The sequence below is a fragment of the Sturnus vulgaris genome, chromosome 4 (genome assembly GCF_052056855.1).
Source record: "Sturnus vulgaris isolate bStuVul1 chromosome 4, bStuVul1.hap1, whole genome shotgun sequence".
Lineage (NCBI taxonomy): Eukaryota > Metazoa > Chordata > Aves > Passeriformes > Sturnidae > Sturnus > Sturnus vulgaris.
Window position 1 is genome coordinate 73,866,129 of NC_142246.1, and position 25,795 is coordinate 73,891,923.

At 45.1% G+C, this 25,795-nt stretch overlaps 1 protein-coding gene across 1 annotated transcript in view; it reads right to left on the reverse strand.

Moving 5' to 3' along the window:
• The window catches only part of ADAMTS3 (ADAM metallopeptidase with thrombospondin type 1 motif 3), a 56,131-nt gene that overhangs the window by 18,011 nt on the left and 12,325 nt on the right, over positions 1 to 25,795 (reverse strand). Inside the window, exon 4 of the mRNA XM_014884939.2 lies at positions 18,651 to 18,807. Coding sequence (XP_014740425.2) covers positions 18,651 to 18,807 — 157 coding nt within the window. The remainder of the gene's footprint in view (positions 1 to 18,650; positions 18,808 to 25,795) is intronic.

Below are 25,795 nucleotides of genomic sequence, written 5' to 3' on the forward strand. Positions count from 1 at the left end.
CACATCCTCCCTTATCTTTCCTTGAAGAATTGCCTGAAATTGCCTTTTACTCCAGAAGCACCAAATGACTTTCTACCACTACCACAACAGTTTTGTGGCATGAAAAGAATGTGTCCTGTCCTAAGGTCCCTGCTCCAAACCCCCTTCCCATGTGGAGCACTGACACTGGGACCTGCAGTCTTGACTCCACAATTTGGATCCTTACTATTGTCACTGTCTCTGTAGAAGAGTTTGTTGTTTGCTTAACTGCTGCCAAAACTTCTGCTTGTTTGTTTTTGGGGGCTGAGGGAAGAGTTTGTCTCTGCAGCAACCCAACTGAGCCAGCTGGCCATAAAAATAGAGAGTTTTACTTGATATTTCACTGTATGTTCAAGGTTATATCCATGAAGTGCTTCCAGAAGCCCCTGCAGAGCGTCTCTCTGGGATATTTCACAATAAATAAATATTATCTATGAACTTTTGATAACACAAAGCAAGCCAGCTCTGCTGCTACAGAAACACAGTGCAGTTACAGAAAAGAGAACATTGGATTTAACATTTCCCTCAGGGCAGATGGAAGGAATCACTTGAGCATTAACAAAAACCAAACCAGAAAAACTCAGAACAGCCCACAAGTCAGAGTCACTGCTGTTAGAAAAGACCCTTCTGACCACTGAGTCCAGCTGTCCATCCATCACCTGGATCCCATCCACCACGTGAGGATGGAAGTGCTGCTGCACCTGTGAGTCTTGGGATGTGGCAGATAAAGTTTGGTGCTGGTGTCAGCTCTTATAAAAGTGTCTCGGTGTCACAGGAGGTGTTAGCAGAGGACAAAGACACTAAAGCATCCCCTAATGGAAATAAAGTCAGCAACCAGGTTCAGACACAGCTCCACTTTCACAACACTTTCACCACACTAAGGAATGAAGAAAAGAGAGAGAAAAAGTTCTTGTGACTTCACACACAGACCTCCTGAGATGATTAAGCTCAGAGAATTATCTCTGTTTATGTTCTCTTCCAGTGGGACCTTTGGAGTGACAGTGACTGGCAGGATGACAAACAAACAGGGATTAAAGGAAGGTCTGAATCCCGAGGCTGCAGGATTAGTCACGAAATGCATGAACTCCATGGGCCACAAACACAGACCCCATCTTACTCTGTTCTTACACTTAAAAGAGCAAAGGAAACATTGTGGAGTACTGACTGCTTCCATGTGCTTCCCTGGTACCTGAGCAGTTCCAGCTGCACAGTGATTCTGGGAAGGATGGAAGATTTCCTGCACTGTATTCCTTGTGCTGACATCACGGGAAGGCTCTGCCCTTGCCTGCAGCATCAGTGAGAACAGCTCTCAGCTCCCAGCCCTCATTCACACCAGGGCTCGGTGCCAGTGGCACGCTCAGGGAGCCACGTAGAAATGCATAATCCTCCATGTATTTCAATTCTGTTTAGAGCCAACCCAGGATAAACTTTTCCAATAGAAAAGGCTGGAATTTTACCCTGTAATTTTCTTGTCATCACTTCCCTCCCTGGCATGAGGCTTTCTAGGACTGCAGGTTATCCTTACCTGGCAGCATACACACAGAGAACAAAGCCAGAACTTAAGGAAACTATAATTAACTAGGCCTGAATTTAGGTCAACTATTAACTGTTCTTTTTCCATCCCACGACCAGAAACAAACAGCAAAGAGGAATGCCAGCCTGTTCCAGGGTTCTCAGTGCTGGAGAACACGCCTGACACACTCCCTGCATAGTGTGAACAGCTCTGCACTCACCTGATTCATGGTGAAAGTGCTTTTAGACCTGCAGAAATTTGGCAGGGATGGTGCTGGTGGGGCTGTCACTGTGAGGCTCTAACACAGAATCAGAAGAAGAGGAATAAGGCTCAGGATCAAACCCAGCTTGTTTGGAATGAAGATATTGCTCTCTAATGATGAAAAGCAGAGCGAGGGAGGACACTACACAAGCAGAGGAGAAGCCACAGAGGCTGCTCTCTGCACAGCCCAGGGACACACACACACACACCCACACACAGACACACAGACACAGACACACAGCAGCTCCTTGCCTGGCCACCACCAATAGCACATCACAGCTCTGCTGGCTTAGCACGGCCTCAGGGCTTGCCCGCCCTTGCCCTGGCTCATCTGCTCTGCACCTTATTTTTAGCTGGGCTTTAGCCCTAACAGCCAACTTAGCCAAGAGGTAATTATTCTACAACTACAAACCATGTCTCCTGGAATTCCTGCTTTCCTAGTAGCAACAAACCCTCCCATTCCCATTGCTTTAATTCTTTGGCTCTCTCTACATATATAGCAAGAATTCCATCATAATTTTATGTTGGAGGTACAGGTGATTTGGTGGTTATTTTTGTTTGTGGATTTTTTTTTTAGAACAGGTTAAAAATATGTATTTACTACATGTCATTATTCAAAAAACCTAATTATGGGTAGGGCTGGAGTCCAGCTTTGACCCTGAATATTGAAGTATGAAAATGTGTTTAAAATAGTCTCTTGACAATTCCAGGTCTTTTACTAAGACATTATTACAAGCTGTTACTCTTTCTTCAGTTTAGCAACTTAGACATGTAGCTCAGAGACTTTAATAGTAATAAACTGAACTTTTCTGCTTTAACCCCAGGAGAACATTCTGTTGGGTAAAGGCCAGAATTTTTTCGGACACATGAAGAAGACTTGAGCATTTGGATCTGGCATTTTAGGAGACCTGAGCAACACCTTCTGCTGGTGCTTACATACAGACAGAGGACATGTAGAAGTCTGTGGGTCACATATTGGACACAATAAACCAAGCAAAGCCATCCCTTTGTCACTCTACACCACACCCAAATCCTCAATTCAGTATCAATGGCATCCTTTAAACACAGCTGAAATAAAAGGTGAAAAATAAAAAGGAAAAAAAGTCCCATTTTGCAAAATCATCATCTGTATCAATGTCCAAAAGTATGGAAAAAGCATCTATAGAGGCTCTGAAATTTGGTTTGCAGACGAGAAAAAATATGTCAGCAACAATGTGCAGCCTGGCCCACTGCTGAGGGGCACACCTGAGTACCTGGGATGCTGGAACCAAACCCAGCCTGGGTATGGGAGGGCTTGATTTTACAGCTCACAGTGGCAAGGCTTTGCTCCTAAAGTTTCCAGCACTTAAGAGCATCCAATCCATGACTTTCCAAGTCAGACACTCGCCCAGGAACACGAGAGAGTTCTGCATTAACAACCTTAAAAGCACTCATGCCTTCATGTATCATTACATCAACCCAAAAATCATTCTTACCTCACAAAGGAGTACTCTTAAAGCATCCTTGGATTCCTAACTGGAATAATGCACTGTAAAAGGACAGAGCAATCCAGACAGGGGAGTACCCACTACATTCTGAAAGCACAGGTTGCATTCACAATTTATCTGCTAATTCAGAACTTACTGGAAGAAGAAATGCTGGATGGACTGAGCTGTCTGCATTTTTGGGCAGCTTCCCTGAGATCCCAACAGGCTTCACAGGAATTCCAGGCTCTAAACTCTTTAAGCAGGTATTTTCAGCACCAGAACACTACTGGGAGCTTCCAACTCTCGAGGAAGTTGCTTTGGCAGGGATGCAGTCCCCCCAGTGCTCATTAACTAAGTCATTATTGCAAGGCCTTAAAATTCTCTCACTCCTCACTCCTTGGCATCTGACCCAGCTTCTGCCAGCTGGCTGAAAGCACAGCAAGAGCCAAGCTTCCTATTTCACAGACCCATGGAATGGTTTGGGTTGGAAGGGAGCTTGAAGCCTCCTGGCCATGTGCAGGGACACTTTCCCCCAGCCCAGGCTGCTCCAAGCCCCATCCGGTCTGGCCTTGGACACTTCCAGGGACGGGGCAGCCACAGCTTCCAGGGAAAAGACAGTAAATGAATTTTCAGTGGCAAAGGCTGGGGCAAAGGGGAGCAGTTTCCACAGTGAGGGCACTAACTACTCCTTGGGTTGCTCATTTTTTGGGATAAAGGGGGAGCTGTGTTTACACACAGCTGCTTATTTTTAAAAGCTGTGTAAGGAATGTGTTCCTAAACATGCAGGAGCTTTTACTGCCACAAGAACCGTGCAAGGGGACACAGCCTGGCTGGGGATCCTGTGCAGGCCCAGCCACAGCCCTTTTCATCAGCCAGCAGCCCACTGCCCACTGTCAACAGCAATTACCCTCTGATCACCACTTGATCTGCCCTAAGCCTCTGGAAGTCAGCAAAGCCTGCTACACTGTCCAGACACAGCAGCGGCACGTCGGGACAGCCCGGCTCCCGCGGAAGGGGATTACTCGGAGCAGGGAGCTGTGCCTTGCTCACACAGCACACTGACACTCCATCCTCCCCAGCCCCGGGGAACGAGGGACAGAGCTTGACAGCTGCTGAGGAAGGACTTGTGTGCAAGCCACCAGTGAACAATTTAACACTTCACCTAAATATCCTCAATGTGTGCTCTGGACCAGCCCCACAGAGGATGTAAAATCCCCAAGTCTGAGGCCTGCCACTCTGATCCATGCAAGGAGAAATCTCAGGAAAGAATCTTTGCCCTTTTCCGGGACAGATTTGCTTTCTCCTGCCTGTGGAGAAGCCAAAGAGCTTGTCTGAAGGGCTTTTCTGGACAGCCAGAACTCACGTCCAGCTGGAGAGCAGAGCCACGAGCAGCTGAGGCAGCTAAGCTTTTCCATTAGAGTAATGAGCAACACTGAAAACACTATAAAAATCCAAGGGAAGAATGCCAGTGGGGACAAGGTGGGGCACAGCAACCTGCTACTACAAAAATGCTCAAGGACACTGTGGTGGCAACAGTGGAAAAAGCAAAAAGGTACTTGAAATGTTTTTTCCTGTAAACGAAACAGACACAAACATACTTCTCACTGACTTGCTCCAAGTTCTCCTGAACCTCTGAGAGACAGTGCAGACCACTACCACAGCAATTTAAGGACCAGCTAACACTGGGATGTGGGTCCTGCCTGCTGCCCTGGCAGCCCTCCCCTGGCCTATCTGTGAGATGGAGCTCTGGAATCTGGATAATCCATCGAGAGGTCACCAGCTGGAGTGAGCATGTGACCTGTTACAATGAAACACAGAATCACAGAATTGTTAAGGGTGGAAAGGGCCTGAAAGAATCTCAAGTCCAACCACCTTACATCTGAAGTCTAAAAGGCCAAATGAGAAGTGAAGGAGGGAAGAGACAAAGCTCTGTCCAGGTGCCAAAGCTAGAAGTGTTGCACATAAAGAAATCAAAGGAGATTTCTGAATTTATTTGGCCTAAAGCCACTTCTTTCTATCTCTCACAGAAGGCTCAGGACAGGAAGAATAGCTGGGCCTGGTTCCATTTTAAACTGAATGAACTCCTTAATGGGTATAGAAGGCCAAAATATTCTTCAACACCCTCAGTATGATTCCCTCAGACGGCCACCCAATGGCACAGGTGGAAACCAAGGATGTGAACACCAGGGACAGACTCAGCTATCCCATGGCTTCTGCTGAGACCAAGGTTTAAAGGAGACAGAGGAATGGCATTCACTGTAATCACTCACATAAAAGGAATAACTGGAAAAAAATGTGGGAAAGTATTTATGCGGCCCACATTACCGAGACAAAGAGAACTTCAAACACCCTGCCAGTGACAGTGAGTCACAAAGTGTGCTGTGTGTGACAATGGGTCACTTCCTCCCAATGTCCTCCTCCCCTGTTACTCCTTAATGTAGCTGAAAGCAGAATTGTCCTTAATTGCTCAGTTGGCACTAAGTGGATTCCAACCTTCGGGAGAGGTCCAACAGCTGGGTTTTGGAGCCCAGCCTTCTGATGAGCCCGTGCACCTGCAGTGACAGTGGCCACGTCCAAGGCAGGACTGCTCCACTGCTGCAGCCACGTGCCAGGCAGCAGCAGAGCCATGTCCATGTACATGAGAGGTCCCTTCCCACCCAAAACACCCCAGGATTCCACAATCCTATGATAAACATTTGGGTACATACATTGGACGACAATACGTAGGTATTAAGGTAAATACACCTGAAGTTTTGCAGAGTTTCATTTGCCCATCAACCCTATCTCAAACTGAAATCCTTAATTTTTTAATTAACTTGTACACAAGAACTGGCTGAATTAATGATTGTGGAGTATTTTTTTTTTTTTTTTGAGGAATAAAAAAATACATGAAGTGAATGATTTTAAATATATTCCAGCTAGCTGTGCTGGGCCGACAAATTCTGATTCTTCCTTGAAAAATAGTATTCAGTATCACACAGGCAGATTTTGTGAAATCACAGACAGTCAGTCCAAGCCTCTGCCATCTCCCAGGATTTCAAAACTGGAAAGGCTGACAGGAGAGAACAGTCCTGAAGCAAAAGCTAACTCCCAATTCTCACAATTCCTTACAGAGCAGAACCTCAACTACCCACAGCTCTGTCTACAATGGCACGGAGTACGTGTGATACACTTACACAGCCTGACATTACACATACTGACATCACACTATTTTTAGAGGAAAAAAACAGCCAACAGGCAGCTTAGGAGGGTTGATTTTCACTGTCACACCACAGAATTGGTTTGCAAACATGAGAGTCCCATCGACGCTTTCCTGTGGCCATTCGGGGGGGAAGAGTTTTCTGCAAGGCCCAAACATTGGCCTTCAAAACAGACACAGAATATTTTCATTATGAATCCACCAACCCTTTATACTTTCCTTTTTTCATATAGACTCCTACACAACAATGCACTATTTTTCCTTTCCACCTCCCCACATTCCTACGAGTGTGCCAGCCTCGCCTGCACCTCGCACAGATGTGGAACGAATCTAAGTCGCCCTCTTTCCACACAGGATATTTTGATCATTCCCCTCTCCTTTTCCCCATCCCGATCCCGTCCAAAATAGCACAGAGTCATCATCATAAATTCTCCTGTTCTGACCTGAAAGACCATTCTTTCAAGGATTATTTCTCTTGAAAAAAGCTGTGACTAAGGAGAAGGAGTTTTTGGGCAAGGTTCATCCCTGCAGTCTGCCGTGGGAGGTGAGGTCTGCTGGAAGCACCTTCCATAGGGAATTAGTACTTCTTTCTATCCAGAAACCACCCTCTCCCTCCTGACACTCAAGAACACTCAGATAAAACTTACATTTCCAACTCCAACTCAAATAAATTGGAGCATTATTGTTAGAACCTCATCACAATCTGTGAGTATCCAAAATGCCATTTATTTGTGGAATGACACTTCACCAAGTGTTTCATGCCCCTTCAGCAGCACTCTCTCAAAGAAGCTGCTCCTCAAATCCAAGGAATTTTCCTGTGAGAGGAGAGCTGCCAACTTTCCCTCTTTGGCGAGCAGGGTCCCATTCTTGCACCTCTCTCCATTTCCTGCACAGTGTTGCTTTAATGAGCCCTCCAGTCTGGTGGAAAGCTAACAGAGACAGCGAGAAAAAGCACAATAATAAAAAGGAGAAAAACGGGAGAGGGGAGAAGATTTAGGAAGAATTTTCCACTGAATATACAATGGGTCTGACTAGAAATATGACAAAAAGAAGACAGTTCTGCTCTGCAGAAGGAAGGAAAACAGCCTAAGTGTTCAGTTTAGACACATAAAAGGACCTTTTAAGCTAAACAATAAATTTAACGCCTCAGAATTACAAAGAAGAAATGCTTAGTCAAATGTTGTGTTGCAGAAAACGCAGCAAGAAAGACACTCCTATGCACCAAAAGCTATCAGGAGTTCGATTTTCAATCCTGCCATCCAAAAATGCAGCGTCCACCTTGGATTCCACCCCTAACTAACACAAAGGTGAGCTTATCCCAGCTCTGGATCCCAGTTTGATAGTGTGGTTGTCGTGGCTGAACTCCCAAAGGAGGATGGTAGTGGGAATGATGTGGGAGTGACAGTCCAAGGTGAAAGAAAGGCTGCTCAGAATTAGGAAACAACAGAATCAACCAGTGTAGCAGAAGAGTAGAAGTGGCACAACAGCAAATAATACCAATTTTAAGAAGTGTATCCAAGCATTAGTCACGGATAATAAGCCTCTCTTTCTCGCCACATGGAATTTCAGCCATTTCTCAAAATTCCACTGGCATAAATATAAAGGAAAAGCTCCAACTATAAACTGTCACTGAATGCTGTTGAACTCGGGCTCCTGCTTTTTTTCCATGAATGCACTCTAAGTCAACATTCCAAGAGCAACAAATGTGTCCAAGCCCAAGCTATTTCCCAACAGCCCATGGACCACGAGAGTGTCCAAGATAACAGCAAAAATATGCACAAGGCCATTCTACCCAGATACCACATCCACAGAGGAAGGGGGTGTCCCACAACAAACAGCCTCAAAAACCCAGCTGAGCACAAAGATCACTACACTGCTGACCTTAAAATCCTGAAAAACAAATAACATCCAAGTCATTAGCAAGACTGAGTATCTGCTTGGGATTCAGGATTTCCCAGCTGTGGGCATCAACTCACCCACTTCTAGTTGGGGTAATAACCTGCAGTGTCTTTGAATATCCCACTCAAGCTGTAAATATGTTCATCAGCCCAAATAAGCCTTCACAGAAGATGCTGAAAGCAGCTCATTATGTCCCAAGTACCTAAAAGGTTTCACAGATGTTCTTGGTTGTCCAGTTCTGCTCTTGCACAGAAATGCACTTGAGGGAACTCATTGTCCAGCAGTGCAGCTTTCCACTTTCTCCCTGGTTTTCCAGCTTCTAACTCAGCTTCCCTGGCATTGCAGACACACACCATCTCACCTTTTACCTGTGCCAGTGCCTCACCACCCTCATTGGAAGCTTGTACAGGGACTGCAAAATATGGAGTTATGTGGAGTTGGCAGCCTGAACACCTGTACACTGTGCCATCACCTGTGAGGCTCAGAAAAGGGATGTTACATTCAACACCGGGAGTTCTCTCTCTTTAACCAAATGTAAAGTCTAATTTCTTCAGGCTTTAAGAAAGGAGATGGGGCAGCTGGAGGCAGAGGACTCTGGATTTCCATGGAGCCTTACATGTGATGAACAGCTGTGAGTCAACCTGCGTGGCAAAGGCTGAAGCAGACAAGTGCTCAGCTTGAAGTCCTACAGATACACACGTGGAATGACCTGCAGGAGACATTGCTGGCTTTCCTCCATCACTTCCTCCCTCCAATGCCACAGGTTTCCTCTTTACACGGGAACAAACATCCCAAATAAGTGCTATTACAGGGCCTGATCAAGAAACAGGCATTTGGGGTTTAGTGCCTATTGAATTCCTCTCACTATCAGAAATTCTAAGTGAGCCTGGAGATGCAAAGAGAACACATCTGCTCACTGCAGTGCTGGTGAGCCGTTCCTAATAACAATGCAGATGTTTCCAAATGGAAGTGGATGGGATGCCCAGATGGCTCTCATTGTCCCGTTTTTCCAAGCAGCCTGACAAACCTCAGATGTAAAAAAATAAATATGAATGATGATTCTGTCTCGCCAGCAAAAGGAAAAAAAAAAAAAAAGAATATGTTTGACAAAGAGCAAACGAAGCAGATCTGAGCAGGTCAGAACTTCATCAGCCTTCCTCCAATTACACCAAGTGTCTAATCAAGCCCCACAACATGGCACAGTGCTGCATGAGCCCTCAAAGAACAGACAGTTTTAATTGATTTATCTCCCCTTGTGTTCCCTATTAAAGAGCACTGTTAACTAAAGGAAGACTGATTTTTACTTCTAGTAGTAAATGTTTTCAACATCAGAAACTTGGAAGCTTTGAAGTGCTGGAAGTAATGAAACTATATTGTTTCTTATTCTTGGCAGAGAAAACTCTGATTAAGAAAAGGGGCTTGAAATAAATCAAGAATCAACCCCGTAAAAGCAAATTGAAAAATACCATTAAAATACCAAACAGAAGGCTCAAATGCATCTGTTTGCAAATTCACTTGTGACCAGGAATAAAAAGAACACGGAGCTGGCTATGGAAGAACCTGAGCAGAACCCAGGGATATGGTAGTACACTTTCAAGGACTGCTCAGGACAAACTAATTACAACAGTTCCCAAAATTAATTACATGGTTTCTGGATACTCACTGCCAGTTGGTTAAAACTGAGCATCCAAAAAGTAAATAAATCAGATAATAAATTATTTTGTGAACTGGATTTTTATTGCTAACATAGATCTATGGAATACAGGGCTTTTGCTGAAAATCAACAAAATCTATGATGCTACTAGTTACATCATCTGTAATGCTATCAATTAGAGTTTCTTCATAAGCCACAGAGTATATATAATGAGGTACCCTTTCATCCTGAGGTACTTCTCAGGAGCTTTCAAAACCGGTTTTGCCACAGATCAAATGAAAGCAAGAGATATACTTGGAATTGCTGTCAGTCTAGAAGCACCAGCTGAATTGTTCATGTTCAACAGCATGACTTTTAAATAAAGTTTGGGATACTTGCTCTATGTTGTGAGGAAACATGGAAGGTCAGAATGCAGTTTCACCATGGGTTGAGCTTCCTTTTGGCCCTATGCAAGTGAAAAAAAACCCCACGAAGAATCTTCATCATCAAATCACAGATACTCAAAGGCAAATGGAAATCTACATCCAGAAACAAAAGAAGGAGAAGACACTAATTGATAGCTGGTTCCTAATTAGCTCCCTAACTTAGTTAGCAAGTCCAAGAGCTGAGTGAAAAGTAAATCACTGTTTGGCAGAGCAGCCTGCAGGCATTCCCAGTGATTGTGCTCAAGCTCCTAAGAAATATCCTCAGCAGCTTCTTCTCTTGCCCCAGGGTCCTCTTCTCCTGGGTTACAGACACCCTCCACTAGCCCAGATTCCTCCAAGCCCCCTCCAGCCTGGCCTTGGACGCTTCAGGTGATCCAGGGGCAGCCACAGCTTCTCTGGGCACCCTGTGCCAGGGCCTCAGCAGTCCCAGAGTGGGGAATTCCCTCCCAGTGCCCCATCGAACCCTGCCCCAGGCAGTGTGAGGCTGGCCCATGCTGCAGACTGCAGAAATCCCCAGACACACAAACTTCCACTGCCTGCTTGCAGGAACCTTCTCAGATCTCACTATACCCCTGGAAACACGCTGCCCAGAGCCTGGACAGGAGGGAACAGGGGACATAATAAATTGGTCAACTATTTCAGCATTAACTTGGACATGAAACAGAGGAAACACACCCAAACCCTTCAGGCCCAGAGGTCACTTTGATGCTCAAAAGCCACCACAGACCCAACACTGACTCTCTCACCCATCTAACTCTCATAATTAGAGTTACTACTACATCTTACTTTAATACCTCTAACAGATTTATTGTCAAAGAGAGAAAAGCACACCTAGTATTCCTCCTGGAAATCGTGACTGTGCTCTCTGGAGCTATTAGTGAGGAGAACTGGAAAGGCAGAACAGAGCTCTCCATTAAGAAAGCACAAAGTTCATTGGATGGCCTAGCATCACCTGTTACTGTTTCCAGAAGAGACTCAAAAAGCTCAGTTTACACTGTGTTTATCCCTGCTGCAGTTGAAAGATCTTAGACATTACTAGGATCTTGCACAAGATGATCAGTGTATTTGGAAGTTTTTATTCTAATTTGCAATAACCAGGTGGTGTCGATTTATCTGATGTCTGTAGGATTATAGAACAAAATTATTTGGCAAACAAATTGTTATCCAAACTCTGGGATCCAGATCTTGCATTTATGGCTACAGGATCGTGATTTCCTATAAAAAGATAGCACTTGCTAATCAAGTGTGCATTTTCACACACTCACAACCCATCACTCCCTGTCCTCCATGGAGGATGCCAGTGTCTGAATCCAGCTTTCTCCAGGTATCCAGGTCCCTGTTAGGCACCCTGTGCAGGAATACGGGAGAGAAAGGAAAATCCTATCATTTCTAGCCACCTGATGGACAGAGCCTGTTAGCAGGAACAACGGGAAGGACAGAGCTATTCTCTGCAGGCATGTCACTAACTGCTGGGAGGCAGCAGCCTGCTTGTAACCTGGGGGGAGAGGTAAAATGCCCAAGGAGACACAAAGGCAGGGCTCCTACACATAGTCCTCAACCTTTTCTAGGGTTAGAAATAGGCCCTGCCAATAATGCTGCAAAGGAAGACACACCAGCAAAACGCTTCCCTTGGCTACTCCTAAAGTACAAGGCAGCTAAGCTCTTCATCCCTCCCTGGGTTCTCTTCCCAAACCACACGGTATGTGATGAATCCAACACAGATTTCCCACAGGTCAGCCTCCCCTCCTCACCACACACGAGAAGGCAGCTTCAATGAGACATCAATTCCCTCCTTCCCAACTCTAACTGCAGACTCAGACTTGTGTGACTTTTAATAACCTCCAGAACCCTAATTATCTGGCTGATCCCGTCCCATGTTATTGGAATAATCCAAAGAATGATTAGGCAAGGTATTCTGGAAAAAAACCCCTGTTTTCTTAGCAAACAACAGCTGGGTCATGCTGTTACTCTGCAGTGTTTTACTATTGCATTTTGGAAAGATTTATGCACTTGTGTAACCCAGCAATGGAGCTGAAGAAACTCAGTCCCCTGGGAGCAACGTGAAGTATGAGGCTGATGTTGTCACGTCAGGAATTTCCATCCCAGTTGCTGTCAGCTCCAGCTGCCCAGTTCGGGGTCACCCCACAAACCAGAGAAGTGTACTCATCATCTCCACCACGTTTGGAAGGGATCAAGGGAAGAGTGGAGAGAGCTCTGGCACATCTTGGTGTAACACATAGGGAACAGCAACAATTATTCCACAGTAACCTCACATGGACCCGATCAAAAGCAGGAGCATGGCATCCAAATTGCTCCTTCAAAACACACCAGATGCATTTTCCTTCCCTCTCATAAACCACAGATCCCAACACCTCATCCAGGTATGTTCAAAGATACAAATGAATTAAATTGCCCTTAGTTTGGATTTTTAAGCTGTTTCTAGAATCTTCCTACAAATTTACTGAGTATCAAACCCATTTAAAAACCAGTGTCTCACAGTGGGGGAAAAACACTAAAACTGCAGGAAATTCAGGAGGAGAAAGCCTAGCAAGAGTCATATGGTATGGAAATTACTCTTTTATGTTATGACACGAACTGCTATGTTTTAGTTCATTTTCCCATCAAAAGCCTGCTGTAGAACACAGGCTCTTTGCTCCCAGAGAAAGTCTCTCGGTGCTCTCATTTCAGTCCTAAATTTGTAGGATGTGAAACACATGAACAAGCCTCAGCCCCCGCAAGCTGTGGGAGGATTCATTTCCTCTGGTTCCTGACCTCTAATTCACAGCAACTCCCCCTGATAAGGCAGCTCTTCTCATTCTCATTCCCATATTCTCACAGACTGCCATGCTGGTATGTATGTCCTGGCCCATAAAAAGCACTTTTAACCACCTCCTGCACACCCTTCTGATCAAACCCAGCAGCAGAAATGAGCCACTTCACATCCAAGCCAGGGACCTCAGTCCTACATGGACCACCCAAGGGTGATCCTCACCTTGGCATGTCCCTCCCAAATTACTTTGAGAATGTCATCTATAAACCAAACAGGCTCCTTCACATAGGACCAGCTGCTTACACAATATTTAAAAACTTCTCCTGTCTGTTAGCACCACTGTTTATTGGAAGTTTTCTTCTTCCTATGCAATTTGGGGGCACAGGGAGTTTTTATTGGAAAACAGTATGAGCCTTGGAATGGCCACAAGCTGAATGTACTGACCTGTCTCCATTTTTTCAATTTTCCCTTCATACAGATTTTTCTGTGTGTTTTACTACTCTGGCACTGGGTGCCTGCAGTTGGAATGAAGCCTTTATTCTTGGTTTTATTTAAAACTCATTTTCCTTTGTTATTGCCAAGAATAGAAGACGACTTAAGCAGATGGATGTTCCTGCTCTCATCATCAGGCACAACCTCCCTGACACAGACAGAGCACATCAGTCACTTCACAGCACCTTCTCATCCACTCCTGCTCAAGCTTTTCTTTCTCAAAAAGAGAATTGTAAGCTTTTCCTCACTACAAAGTCTGTGTTTCCCTGTGCTTCCTATGCATCCACCACCAACACTCCTTTTCTTTCATACCACACTGTGCCCTTCCTGTTCTATTTGATTACCTTTTCCTTAAGCAAATTGTTACCTGAAAAAAAAAAAAAAAAGAAAAAGCCCAAACCCACAAACCACCTTCAGTGAAGAACTTCAGAGAGTCCACTTAAGTTTCAATTTAAGAAAAGAAGGCTAAATTAAAAGCAAAAGCTGCAGAAGCACTGGACAAAGAACAGGATGTCCTCAGACAACACAGGCTATTGCCATCAGTACAAGTTATTGGTGACCCATTCTCCACAGGAGAGCTGGAGGGAGACTTTTGACCAGATATTAGGAAGAAATTCTTCCCTGTGAGGGTTGTGAAGCCCTGGCAGAGGCTGCCCAAAGAAGCTGCCCCATCTCTGGAAGTGTCCAAGGCCAGGTTGAATGGGCCTTGAAGTAAGCTGGGATAGTGGAAGGTGTCCCTGCCCGTGGAAAGGGGTGGAGCAAGATGATCCTTAAGGTTCCTTCTGACCCAGACCATGCTGGGATCCTGGGATTATACAACAATGTCCATACTGAGCAGAGGATGTTACACAACGTGCTCTAATGACTCTACACAGAAATCGTTCCCATCTTCCCCATTGTTCTGATGCACCAACTTGTGTGGTGGGCTGTGCAGCAGCAAAAATCTCCTCCACCAGAACACAGGTCATGAGAAATTCTGCTGAGAAAGAGTTCAGACACCCTCAGGCACGACAGCGTCCCTGAGAACCGCTAATGTGCCTGGGGAAGTGCAGAGGGAGGTCTCCCAAGCAGGCAATAGTCTTCCCATTCTTCTACCTTCTATTCCAGGGCTTCATTCCCAGGCAACCAGGAGCAATTCCCAAATCATTTCTTCCTCCTACATGTTTCCCACCTGGGACAAAGACACTCGAGCCAGTGCCATGGCAACCCCATCAGACACACAAGCACTTTGGTTCTTTGGGGAAAATGAAAATCCTGAAAGGAAGCTGGGAGATAAAGGCTCCTACTCCTTGTTTCCCACTGTTAGGAAGTAATTACAAAAATACTTTCATCTCAAGTGCTTGCTGGGTGAATAGGTTGTCATTTAAAAAAATACTATGGTGTGAAGAGGAGGATGGAATAGGAAAGCTCTGAGTACATGACCACGTCGTGTAACTGCTAAGCTCAGGGCTGGTTGTCATCATTCTACCATACAAAAGTGCACAGAAAAAATGATAAATGAACAGAAGGAAAGATAAACTGAATACCCAGTTATCAGCCTGAGCAGCATATGATCCAAACCCTGCCTCATCATCCCACTGATGCAAGTCTGAGTGCTCCCACTGACTCCATGGGACTTGGATGGGGCTTTTATGTTTCCAAAACGAAGCTTGGGTTTTATTTTACCACACTCCTGAGCCAAATTCAGTAGAACTTGCACAGAAGGCCTCCTAGGTGCAAATTTGATTGCAAATTCTACAGGTTCTTTGCCTGTTTCTGTTGTTCCTGAGTGCTTTCAAGGAATAAGATCAATGAACACACATTTCAGTGATGTTTGGCAGATTATTAACAAGGAGCAGCTTCTTTTCATCCCACCCAGAAAGAGTAATATCACTCTTATACCTCCAAAACCTCCCAAGCTCAGGCTTGTCCTGACAGCATTTCCTTCCATTCCTCAGCAAAACAGCTATCATGGAGAGAAAATCCTAAGGATTTATTTAAATCATCTTTTAACATGACAGCCTCCTACACTGGTCTATTTTTGCAGCTCAGTCTGCACAGTTCATTCGCTCTCTGTCCCTCAGACCCTTCACCCCCGACACGGAGACTTTGCCTTTGTTTCTTTCTGCCCTTAAGGATAAGTATTTATTGATTTAAGAGACATTACTTGGGAGTAACACAACATGAATGCTGACTACCTGTAGTACTCAACCCAAATGAGAAGCACAGATGTTCAGTGTCTTTAGGATCAAGACTTCAATGACTGGGGAAGTGGAGCTTACAAATGTCATCCCAGGGCAATCTGACATGGAAAAGCTGTCAGGACACTGTCATGTGTATTTACACCCATGGAGACCTCTAGACACTGTCCTGCTCTGTGATATGACTCCCAGACCAGACCTAACCAGATGCTCATCCCACATGTTTAAAAACAAATGTCCAGTGTCACATCCCACTGCATTTAAGTGTTTTTTCAATAGCTGGGATTTCCCATGGGAGGCCTTGCCTTCCACCCACAGAAGGGGAAGAGTTTCCTTTGTCCAGGGGAACCACCCTGAGCTCAGCACTTCAAACCAGCAAACACCCTGTCCATGGACATCACAAGAAGCAAGTAGGATTTTGGGTTAATAAAATGATTTTAACCTTTGGTGGTCAAGACCCACTGCTTCCCTGCACTGCCTCACCTAGCAGAAGAAAGACAGGTTCCAAGGAATACAGTCAAACAAGACCCTTGGAATCAGCAGACAGATGACATACAAATAGTCTATCGTGCCAACAGCCTGTCAAAATAGGGAAAATATTTCCCTGATATCATTGAGTGAGAGCAGAGGCATTTTCTAAGCATAAAAGATATAAAACTATCTACAATTCCCTGGTATCAAAACAAACCCCAAATATTCAGGTCCATTTACATGCAAGAGATACTACTCACACCAAAATGACTGTAAAGACAGAGGTATAAAAAGGCAGTAATTAATGAAGAAATCCTCCAAGGGGCCTGAACTGGGTGTGCAGAGACACAAAGAAAAACTCCTCTCAGGAATGGGGCAGCATTTCCAATCTGATTTCTTTAGTGTCTCATGTAAGGCTTCTAAAGAAACCAGTCTCTACAGAAAGCAATTTATGAAAACAAGACATGCAAATGGCCACTGTCATTCCCTAAAGAGGCTGTCCAGAGCCACAGATAGCACAGACAGAAATCAGCACAGGATGCTGCTTCAGGGTGAGAAGGCTGAACCCAGTGGCTTGGGGCATCCCAGTATCTTCCCCAGAACCCCAGATTTCTGGTTTCCACTTAGGACAGCTCAGGGAAGCTGCACCAAAGAGACAGCCATAAAGGAACCAGGGCAAGAGAAGTGGGCAGGTGTGCTGACTTCCATGAGAACCAACCACTACCCCACAGCACTGTGATCATTGCTAAAACCTTGCTCACACGATGGCAGCTTTTCCACTTACAACAACTCCTACGCTCATTCTGTCCAATTGTCTGAGCAGTGTCCAAGCAATCCCCAAACCCTGTCAGATCCTGCAGCAATACCACATGTCCTGTCAGACTGCAAGCTCCTTCCACATAGCTAGAGCTGGAAGCCTTCCTCTCAGAAAAGTGACATTTTGTAAGGAGAACACGACACAGCCTGTCCTGTGTCACCGTGGAGAAAGGCTGTCACACTGTTTCCAGTTTTGTTACAACTTCATTGACAACAACAATTTTAAGTATTTTTTTATCTTAAGGGCTGTTTTGTTGAGTCATCTGTCATCTGTTACTGAAAACCCGGATTCCTGTGTGTGCTGGCTGAACTCCCAAAGCGTGAGCAGACCACACTCTGCATCTCTGCCTCGAGCCCAAGCATGGTGGTGGGGGAGCAAGGACAGAGAAGAAAGAGGAACGTTTCCATGGCATCGATGTGCAGCTCATACACAGACAACTCAACCACTGCAAACATTTCCTCAGGCTCCACAGGCCTGGCCACTTTGCTTTAACCCTGGTCATGGAATCTTCAGGTTGGAAAAGCCCTCCAAGATCGAGTTCAGCTATTTGCCCCAGCACTGCCAAGGCTAGCACTAACCCATGTCCCCAAATGCCACATCTACATGACTTTTAAATCCCTCCAGAGATGGTGACTCCTCCACAGCCCTGAGCAGCCTGTGTTGGGGCTTGACAAGCCTTTCCATGAAGAAATTTTTCCTAATATCCACTCTAAACCTGCTCTGGTGCAACTTGAGGCCATGTCCTCTTGACCTGTCACTTTTTACCTGGCAGAAGAGACTGAATCTCACCTGGCTACAACTTCCATTCAGGGAGTTTAGACCTCCTTTCAGAGAAGGTCTCCCTGAACCTCCTCTTCTCCAGGCTAAACTCCCCTAGATGCATGAACTAAATTGGAGTGGCCTTGTTGGGGTACCAAAAGCCAAACACCCCTAGTTCTGTGCATTCTAAGTACTTCTTCTTTTATTTCCCAAACCCTTTCCAGTTTCAACAATATGTGAACACAACGTAAACACAGGAAGGTGAGAAGCTGAAAGATACTGAAATAAAGGCAGAGCACTGAGGGGTGCAGAGCTGCTCTGTCATCCTGAGCCCAGAACCTCAAAACCCTCAACCTTCAACATGCAATGCCTTGGCTTAGGAGGATTTGCATAATATTAAATAGACACACAAGCAAATGGATGAAACTACACGATGATAATTATTCTCAGACATGGTAATTATTCTCAGATGGAGCAACCACATTATATTCTAGGCAGAGGGGAATTCTTGGATGTGACAAAATATATCTGATCAACACAAGTGCCTTCAGACCGCTTTCCTTGCAACCAGCAGGAGGAGGAAAGCAATAAACAGGCACAACTGTGCTGTTACTCAGAAAGAAACAGACCCAAACTTTACACAGGAGTTGTACAGCCTCTTCCAAAAACTTCTGTGGGTGGAGTGAGCTGGGAGAGATGTGCAAGCAGCCCCCAGGGGTACTGTACCTTCGGTGTGGACATCGGGGAGCACGGCGCTGGGACGCTGCGCTACGGCCGACCGCCTGTACACCATGTGGATTCTCCCCTTCTCCTCTTCCATCTGCTTTCCTCTCTCCAAAGGCTCGATGAAGTATTCATCCTCATCAGTCCTTATCATTCCAGCCTGCAAGGAAGGGAGAAAACACGTCCATGTGTCATTTTAGAGCCTAAAGACCCAGCCCGAGGCTCTAAAAACAAATAGCAAGAGGGATGAAGGATAAAGTGCTTGGAGTACCTACTGCAACCCATCCATTTATTTCCCCTACTCCCAGATTTCACCAAAAAAAGAGCTTGAAGTTTTCCAAACGAATGGAGACGAAGGGGCAGAAGCAGGTTATGGATTTTCAAGTGAATCCTCCCTGTAAACTGTAGTGCCAACCCAGGGCTTCCTTCCCCCCTGCCACAGAGATGTCCAGGGAGGTGCTCACAGCACGTATTTTTCAAGGCTCCCTGGAGAAAAGGCTGCGGTGGATTTTCAAGAAAAAAGTATGTAGTGGAAATTTTCTTTTTTTTCCACAAAAGCACATTGATGGAGCAATCCAGGAAAGCAGTCTCCAATCTTGGAATGCTATTAATTTTACTACTTTTTTCTTCTAAATTAATGACACTCAAAATTTCCATCCACTGGAGGAGGCAGGTTGGAATCCGTGCTACTGTGGAGTTCTCCAGAGCTGTCCTCAGGGTTCTGTGAAAAAGGGAAGACAACAAGACAACCGAAAATCCAAAAGCAGCCTTTGGGGCATAGTGGCTGGAACAAATCTGCCCGTTTCCAGCACCATCTCAGCCCTGAGGCTCAGGGAAGTGGACCAACTCCTTTTTTACAGACTCACTTCTCACAGGGGAGAATCCAGAAGAAACCTGCCCAAGGTCGCATCAGCACCCCACCTGCATCTACAGTGCTCCCCAGTATCTGTATCTGTCTAAATCATGACTGCTGAGCATTAATTCCTTTCATCCCTGCAGTTCTTCCCGTCCCCCTGGACCCAGATGAAACGGTGCAGTGAACAGAGAGATTTCTATGGAGTTACTGACATTCAAGAGCAAGTGCTGCTGGAGTTCATAATAAAAGGTAAGTGGGAGCAAGGCCAAATCCAGTCTGGCCCAGGCAGCCCACCTAGGAGGGCATCCCAGAGGACACCAAACCTTGTATTCTTTACTGGACAACCCTTGGACAAAGCAAAATCTGGAAAATATTGCTTTTTTTTTTTTTTTTCCCCCTCCAAAAACGTCAAAGATGCAGAAAAGCGTAAGGGAATAAGAAACAATATAAAGCCTTGAGAAAATAACCTACAAGGGCAGGTTAAACTAAGGAATCATTCCCTCAGCCAAAATCAACAGCATTTAAGGGGGAACGTGATTCCCTATAAATATGCATGGGGTGTTTGTAGGGAAAGAGGAAAGAGCCCTTCATTCAGGGAGCACAATGGAGAGCTGTGAAGTGTCCATTAATGGCCACATTTACCTTCAGTATTAAACATTATGGGTGGGATTTCCAAAAGTATTTTAGGAAGTCAAATGGCCCATTTGCTAGCGGTTTGCAGTATGGGTGAGGCAGTTAATTCCCAGGTGAGCTTTGGAAAGGCCACCCTCAAAATGTCAGGAAGTTTGTTCAGCAGTCACAGGGATGGCCATTATCAAGTGCTTCTAAAACCGATCACCAGAGGGAAGGAGAGGCTTGGGCTGTTAAACCCATCCTACCATCCCATGGTCAACACCTCGAGGTCAGAGGATGCTCTCACCTTCTGCTGCCAGTCTCCATCCCGGACTCTGCTGCGATCTGTATTGTGAGCACCTTGTGTTTTTGCAACGCACAGAATTTCTCAAAAAGGAGATAATGCTCTAAGTTGTGTTTTTAAACTGTCCTTAGTGCCTTTGTACTACAAATAGTTTTTCAAACACTGATGTGACACCCTGGGGAACCGAGGTGTTAATTAGCAGCTATTTCTCCTAAACCAGCTCTGAACAGTGAGAGATCAGATCTCTAAAGCTGCTTTAAGCAAATCAGCAACACAATATGGGAATTCAAGATGCACAGAGCTTCCCTGCATCTCTCTACGTGGGGTTCTTAATTTGTATTACAGACATCTTTTATCTGACTCAGACATCCCTCTGTCATACACAGTAATTTGGAAACACCACAGTGCTGGGTCTTCACTGGGAAAAGTTGAAATAGGGGAGATGTAAGCTTAAAAAACTGGAACTTAACATCACGTTCAAGGTTCTACATTGATCTCCAAACGGAGCAGACTGTCAAGAAGTGGAAGCAGATGAATAAGCAGGCTGGAGTTTGCTCAGCAGCAGGAGGCTACATGAAGTGGTCATCTTTAGTAAGAAACAAGCAAGAAAAGTATCAGGAATGAACATAGGGATGTAAGGACACCGAAATCCCCTTCCCCTCCAGAGGGTGGTTCCAACGTGTGACCCTTCAGCCACACACAGGGGCAAAGATGGAGTAATAAAGCTGCTCTGTGCTCTTGGACTCGGCCTAGAAGGGAATCATGAGAAGATCACAGCTCTCACCAGAGAGAAGCAGGCTCGTGTCAAAGAGCCAGGCAGTTCCTTTCCAATCCAAAGACACTGAAGGATTCAGTGGGAAAAGGGAGAACTACCTGTGTCTTGTTTTATGGGAGAGACCATGCTCAGGAGGATGAACAAGATCGAGTTCAACACCTGCACCAACACAGGAAAACAGACAGGATCTGTACAACAAGAATTTCAAAGCCTGGAGATTTCTCCAAATGTTTCATCTCCCCCCTTCCATTCTTCAAAACATGTGGTGGGGCAGAAGAAGCCTTTATTTGACCAAGAGAAGCTGAGTATCCCTCACTCTCATGAAGCCAGCAGAGGTTTGGTTTATCCACTAAAGAGGGACTCTGCCTTCAGCTTCCACCTGCATTTCCTACAAGCATCCAAAATGGACTCCCTTTGTTTCCCACACAGAATCATGGACTGGTTGGGGTTAGCAGGGACTTTGAAGACCAACTTGTTCTATCCCCTGCCATGGGCAGGGACACCTTCCACTATGCCAGGTCACTCCAAGGCCTGTCCAATCTGTACAAACACTTCCCCCAGGCATGGGGCAGCCACAGCTTCTCTGGGCACCCTATGCCAGGGCCTCAGCACCCTCACAGGGAAAAATGTCTTCCCAATGTCTCACCCTAACCTTTGGTCCTTCATCTTAAGGCCATTTAAACCAAATTTCCATTCTACAGAAACAAAATGAATCGACCATCCCTCACACCTTAAAAATTAAATGCAAAATACGTATCTGGAATATATATGGAAAATGAGAACTACCCCAAGTGTCAGAATCAGGACACACCTGGATTAATTCTCACTTTGAGCCACACACTGATCATTCAGCTTGTGACAAAATCTCTTACCAAGGCTCTCCACATGAGGAAAGCTCAGTTCAGGAGGTTCCTTGTGCCATCCCACACTGTTTCAGCCACTATCATCCTTGATTTCTCCATCCACAATGCCTGGACTGCAGCAAAGGACTCAGCAGTCAAACCTACACAAGGCTCTGCCTCCCAGAAAACGCTTTCTTCCCACCATTCTATGGATTGAATTGGAAAACCTTTCCAGGGCTCTCCCCCCACTTCTCATCCCTCCTTTTTTTCCCTGCTGGACAATCACAGGTGGCTGACAGCTCTATCCTGCCCCTACCTAAATAGAAGGCCTATTGAAAAGCATCAAGAGCTCTGTGTTCCCTCAATTTAATATCCCAGCCCCGGCCGAGCAGACACTGCCTCCTGCCAAGACAAACACCTGGGACCTGCAACGGGGAGGGGGCAGCTTCTGGAGACAGCCCTCCAGTCTCAACTTCTTAAGGAGTCGATAGAAACATGCTTTTATAGAAGAGGTGCTGCCTTGCCCTGAAAACACCAATTCAGCCCCAAAACACTGCTACCTTTCACCCTCTCTGTTGGCTTAAGGTGGGTTCAGTTCGGTGACTGTGCAAAACCTGCGTCACACCTACCTGCTGCTCCACTTCCCAATCCAAAGGCCAAAAGTTCTTGGAGTTGCACCGAACACTGCTTGATTTATTGGAAGAAAAATAAAAGCAAAGGAGTATGTTTTGCCTGCAGCACATTTCCCTTTGCTGGCCTCCCCCAAAACTGAGCCACAGTGGGTGGACACCGATTCGAAGTTTCTATAGCTCCAGGGTCATTCCTTCAGCTCCTTGCCTGGCTATTATTTCCCATGCCACATGGGTTCCAGATTTTGGCAAGAACCGACTGATTCTCTGGATTTCTTTTCAAAAATCCTCTAGAAGCTTCTCAAGTTGTTGAGTTTGCTGATGATGCCACTCTTCAGTTTCTTCCAGTGCCTCACCATCCTCACAGGGAAGAATTCCTTCCCAACATCCCATCTAACCTGCCCTCTGTCAGGTGAAGGCAATCCCCTTTGTCCTGTCACTCCAGGCCCCATCCCAAGTCCCACTGTCCCTGTGGCAAAGGGAAAGGCATCCAAAGGGACACAGTTCCCTCCTTTCACATCTTCTGCATGTTAAAGTATTTATGGCCTTGACATACTTGGCATATAAAAAAATACTACACATTAGAGGAATGTTGGAAAAAAGTAATATTGCAGCACTGAGCACATTCTGGAGAAACAGATGTTACTGATCCGGGTGCCTACAGAGGAGGTTTGCAGATGGAATTCCTCCTCCTCCTCCTCCATGGATGGGCCTCCAGTCTCCATGGAGGTGTCTGGGCTTTGGGAAAACACCATGGTTTGGGGGTAAAACATCCCCATTTACTAACCCTGCAGCTCCAGCACCCTTGGAGTGATTCCCAGAGGAGCAAGTAGAAATTCCACAGCTTGTTTTCCCTCTCTGGAAGATGAGTGTGATATAAAATCCATATTCTAGCCCATGTTTTATCCTGGCCATGCACCTCAGAATTAAAGCAAGAGTCCCTGTATCATTTTAGGCTCCATCTTTGAAGGTTGTTGAACACAGGCAGCACAGAGAGTTGAGATTTTTTTTTTTTTACTAAGTGCATGCCACAAGTGAGATCAGATTTTTTTTTTAGTAACATTAAACCAATTTTTGAAACATATGAAAGATTCAAACACAATCAAGTCTCATAGCCACATAATTATTAACCCAGCACCAGTTTGTGACCAATCACTAATACCAGATTTTTAAATCCAAACAAAAATCCTCTGCAACTACCAAGAGAAGTCTTATTTGTTCAGAAGATTCAGAAACAGGATGAAAACGTAGGAATGTTTAATATCCTCTTCCAAACCATGAGCAACACTTAGGAGGCTCTTACTCCCTAGTAATACTGAGAAGTAATACTTAGAAGCTCCCACTAAAATACTAATTGATACCACTTTAAGGAGAAAAAGGTATTTGGGAGAGCCATCAAATTAACCAAGAGCCTGTCGAATTTGCACAGAAGAAAAGAAAATATCAGCATTTACTGGGCACTGGGCTGGAATTCAGATTTTTAGTCTCCTCTATAAACATCCGTAAGAAAATTCCTTTATGCTGAAATTTCCCATGCTTGGTTTTGATCCAAAGGCTGGGTTTTCTTTTTCCTCCTTTCAGAAAATCTAAGAAAACTCAATGGAAGCCCTTAAGAGTTATACGAAAGCACAGAAAAAAAACCAAACTTCGATTTTATGTGGAAAAATATGTCTCTAATTTTTGTTCTTGGAAAACCTACTGGGATTCATTTTAACAGCAAACTGCTGCATAGAGCTGGCAGGCCAAATGCTTTGTCCTTAAAGAAGGAGCTGTGGGTTTAAAATATCAGTTATTCCAGAGTGAAAAGTATGCATGGAACATGCTCAGAGCAGTCAAGCACCTCCACGGCCCCAGCGAATCTGTGTAGAAATATTTACTGAGCACAAGCTTTGTCTTTGTGTCACTTACAGCAGGTCTTTGCTAGCAACTACTGCACGGAGAAATGGTACAGGAGACAGCAAAGGTCACCAGTTCTGCAGTAAACGTGGTGCTCTCCCAGATCCAGAAGTCATGGGATGACACCAGCCACAGATTCCTCTAAAATGTGGAAAGGAAAACAAAAAGTGAGGACATGTGATAGCCTTCAGAAAAGGGGAAATGAGACCTTCAAGTGCTGAATACTCCAGAGGTATAAAGTGAATAAAATAATGCCAAAAATATGAAGAGCTCACGATCTAGATGTCAGCAGCACCATTTCTACTGTGGCACACAAAAGAAACCCTGATTTACCTGCTGCCTGTACACAACAGTCCAGAATGATGCTGCAGCACCATCACTACTCCAAGGCAACAGAAAACTCAGTCCAAAGTATGTGTGAGCAAGAGTCATGTCCTGAGAGAGAAGTCAGAGGAGGACAGAACACTTCCTCTGAATGGAAATACTCTATGGATCAAAAGCTAGGAAGCACCAAAGCCTGGAATATCTCCACCAAACTCGTTGTTTTAAATTGGTTCTACATCCTTGCACCAAACAACTATGGTAAAATCTCTCAAAGGAAAAGGAGAAGTAGTTTTACACCTTTAAACCAGTCATGTATCAACCAAGAAAGTCAAGTGACAAAGGGATTTTTATGAGGTAGGGAAGCTGATTTACCATGTTGCATGGCTGTAATTTACTACAGTTCTCAGCCAAGCAGCAGAAGCACTTGATGAAAACTAAGTATCTATTTAAAACAGAAGTGAAAGCAAAGACTGTTTTAATGGGAACAATAGTGCTGCACTTTATCCATCATTTCAAGAAGTTCCTGATGAAACACAGGGACCAGAGATGGAACCATCTGACTCTTCTTTCCAAGCCTGGATGAGAGTGTAATGTTTAGAGCTGCAGTGTGAGCAAACTAAGAACAGCAAAGAGCAGATAAAGTCTCTCAATGACCTGGCACAGCATTTTCTCTCCAGTGCTGCTTACTGCCCCTTTGCAAACACCAGACCATGTGTCTTACAGGCTAAATCCCAGACCCAAGTGTGTACAGCACCAAATAAACATGGAATATGGAAAAAGCCATTGCTGAATATGGCTTCTGTAGCTCCACCCCACCTACTCCACCACCAATGAGAACTTGGAGAGAGGCTACAGGGTTGAATTTTGATAATTGCCTATTTCACTATCTGTTTACTTTCTTCTCCTGGGA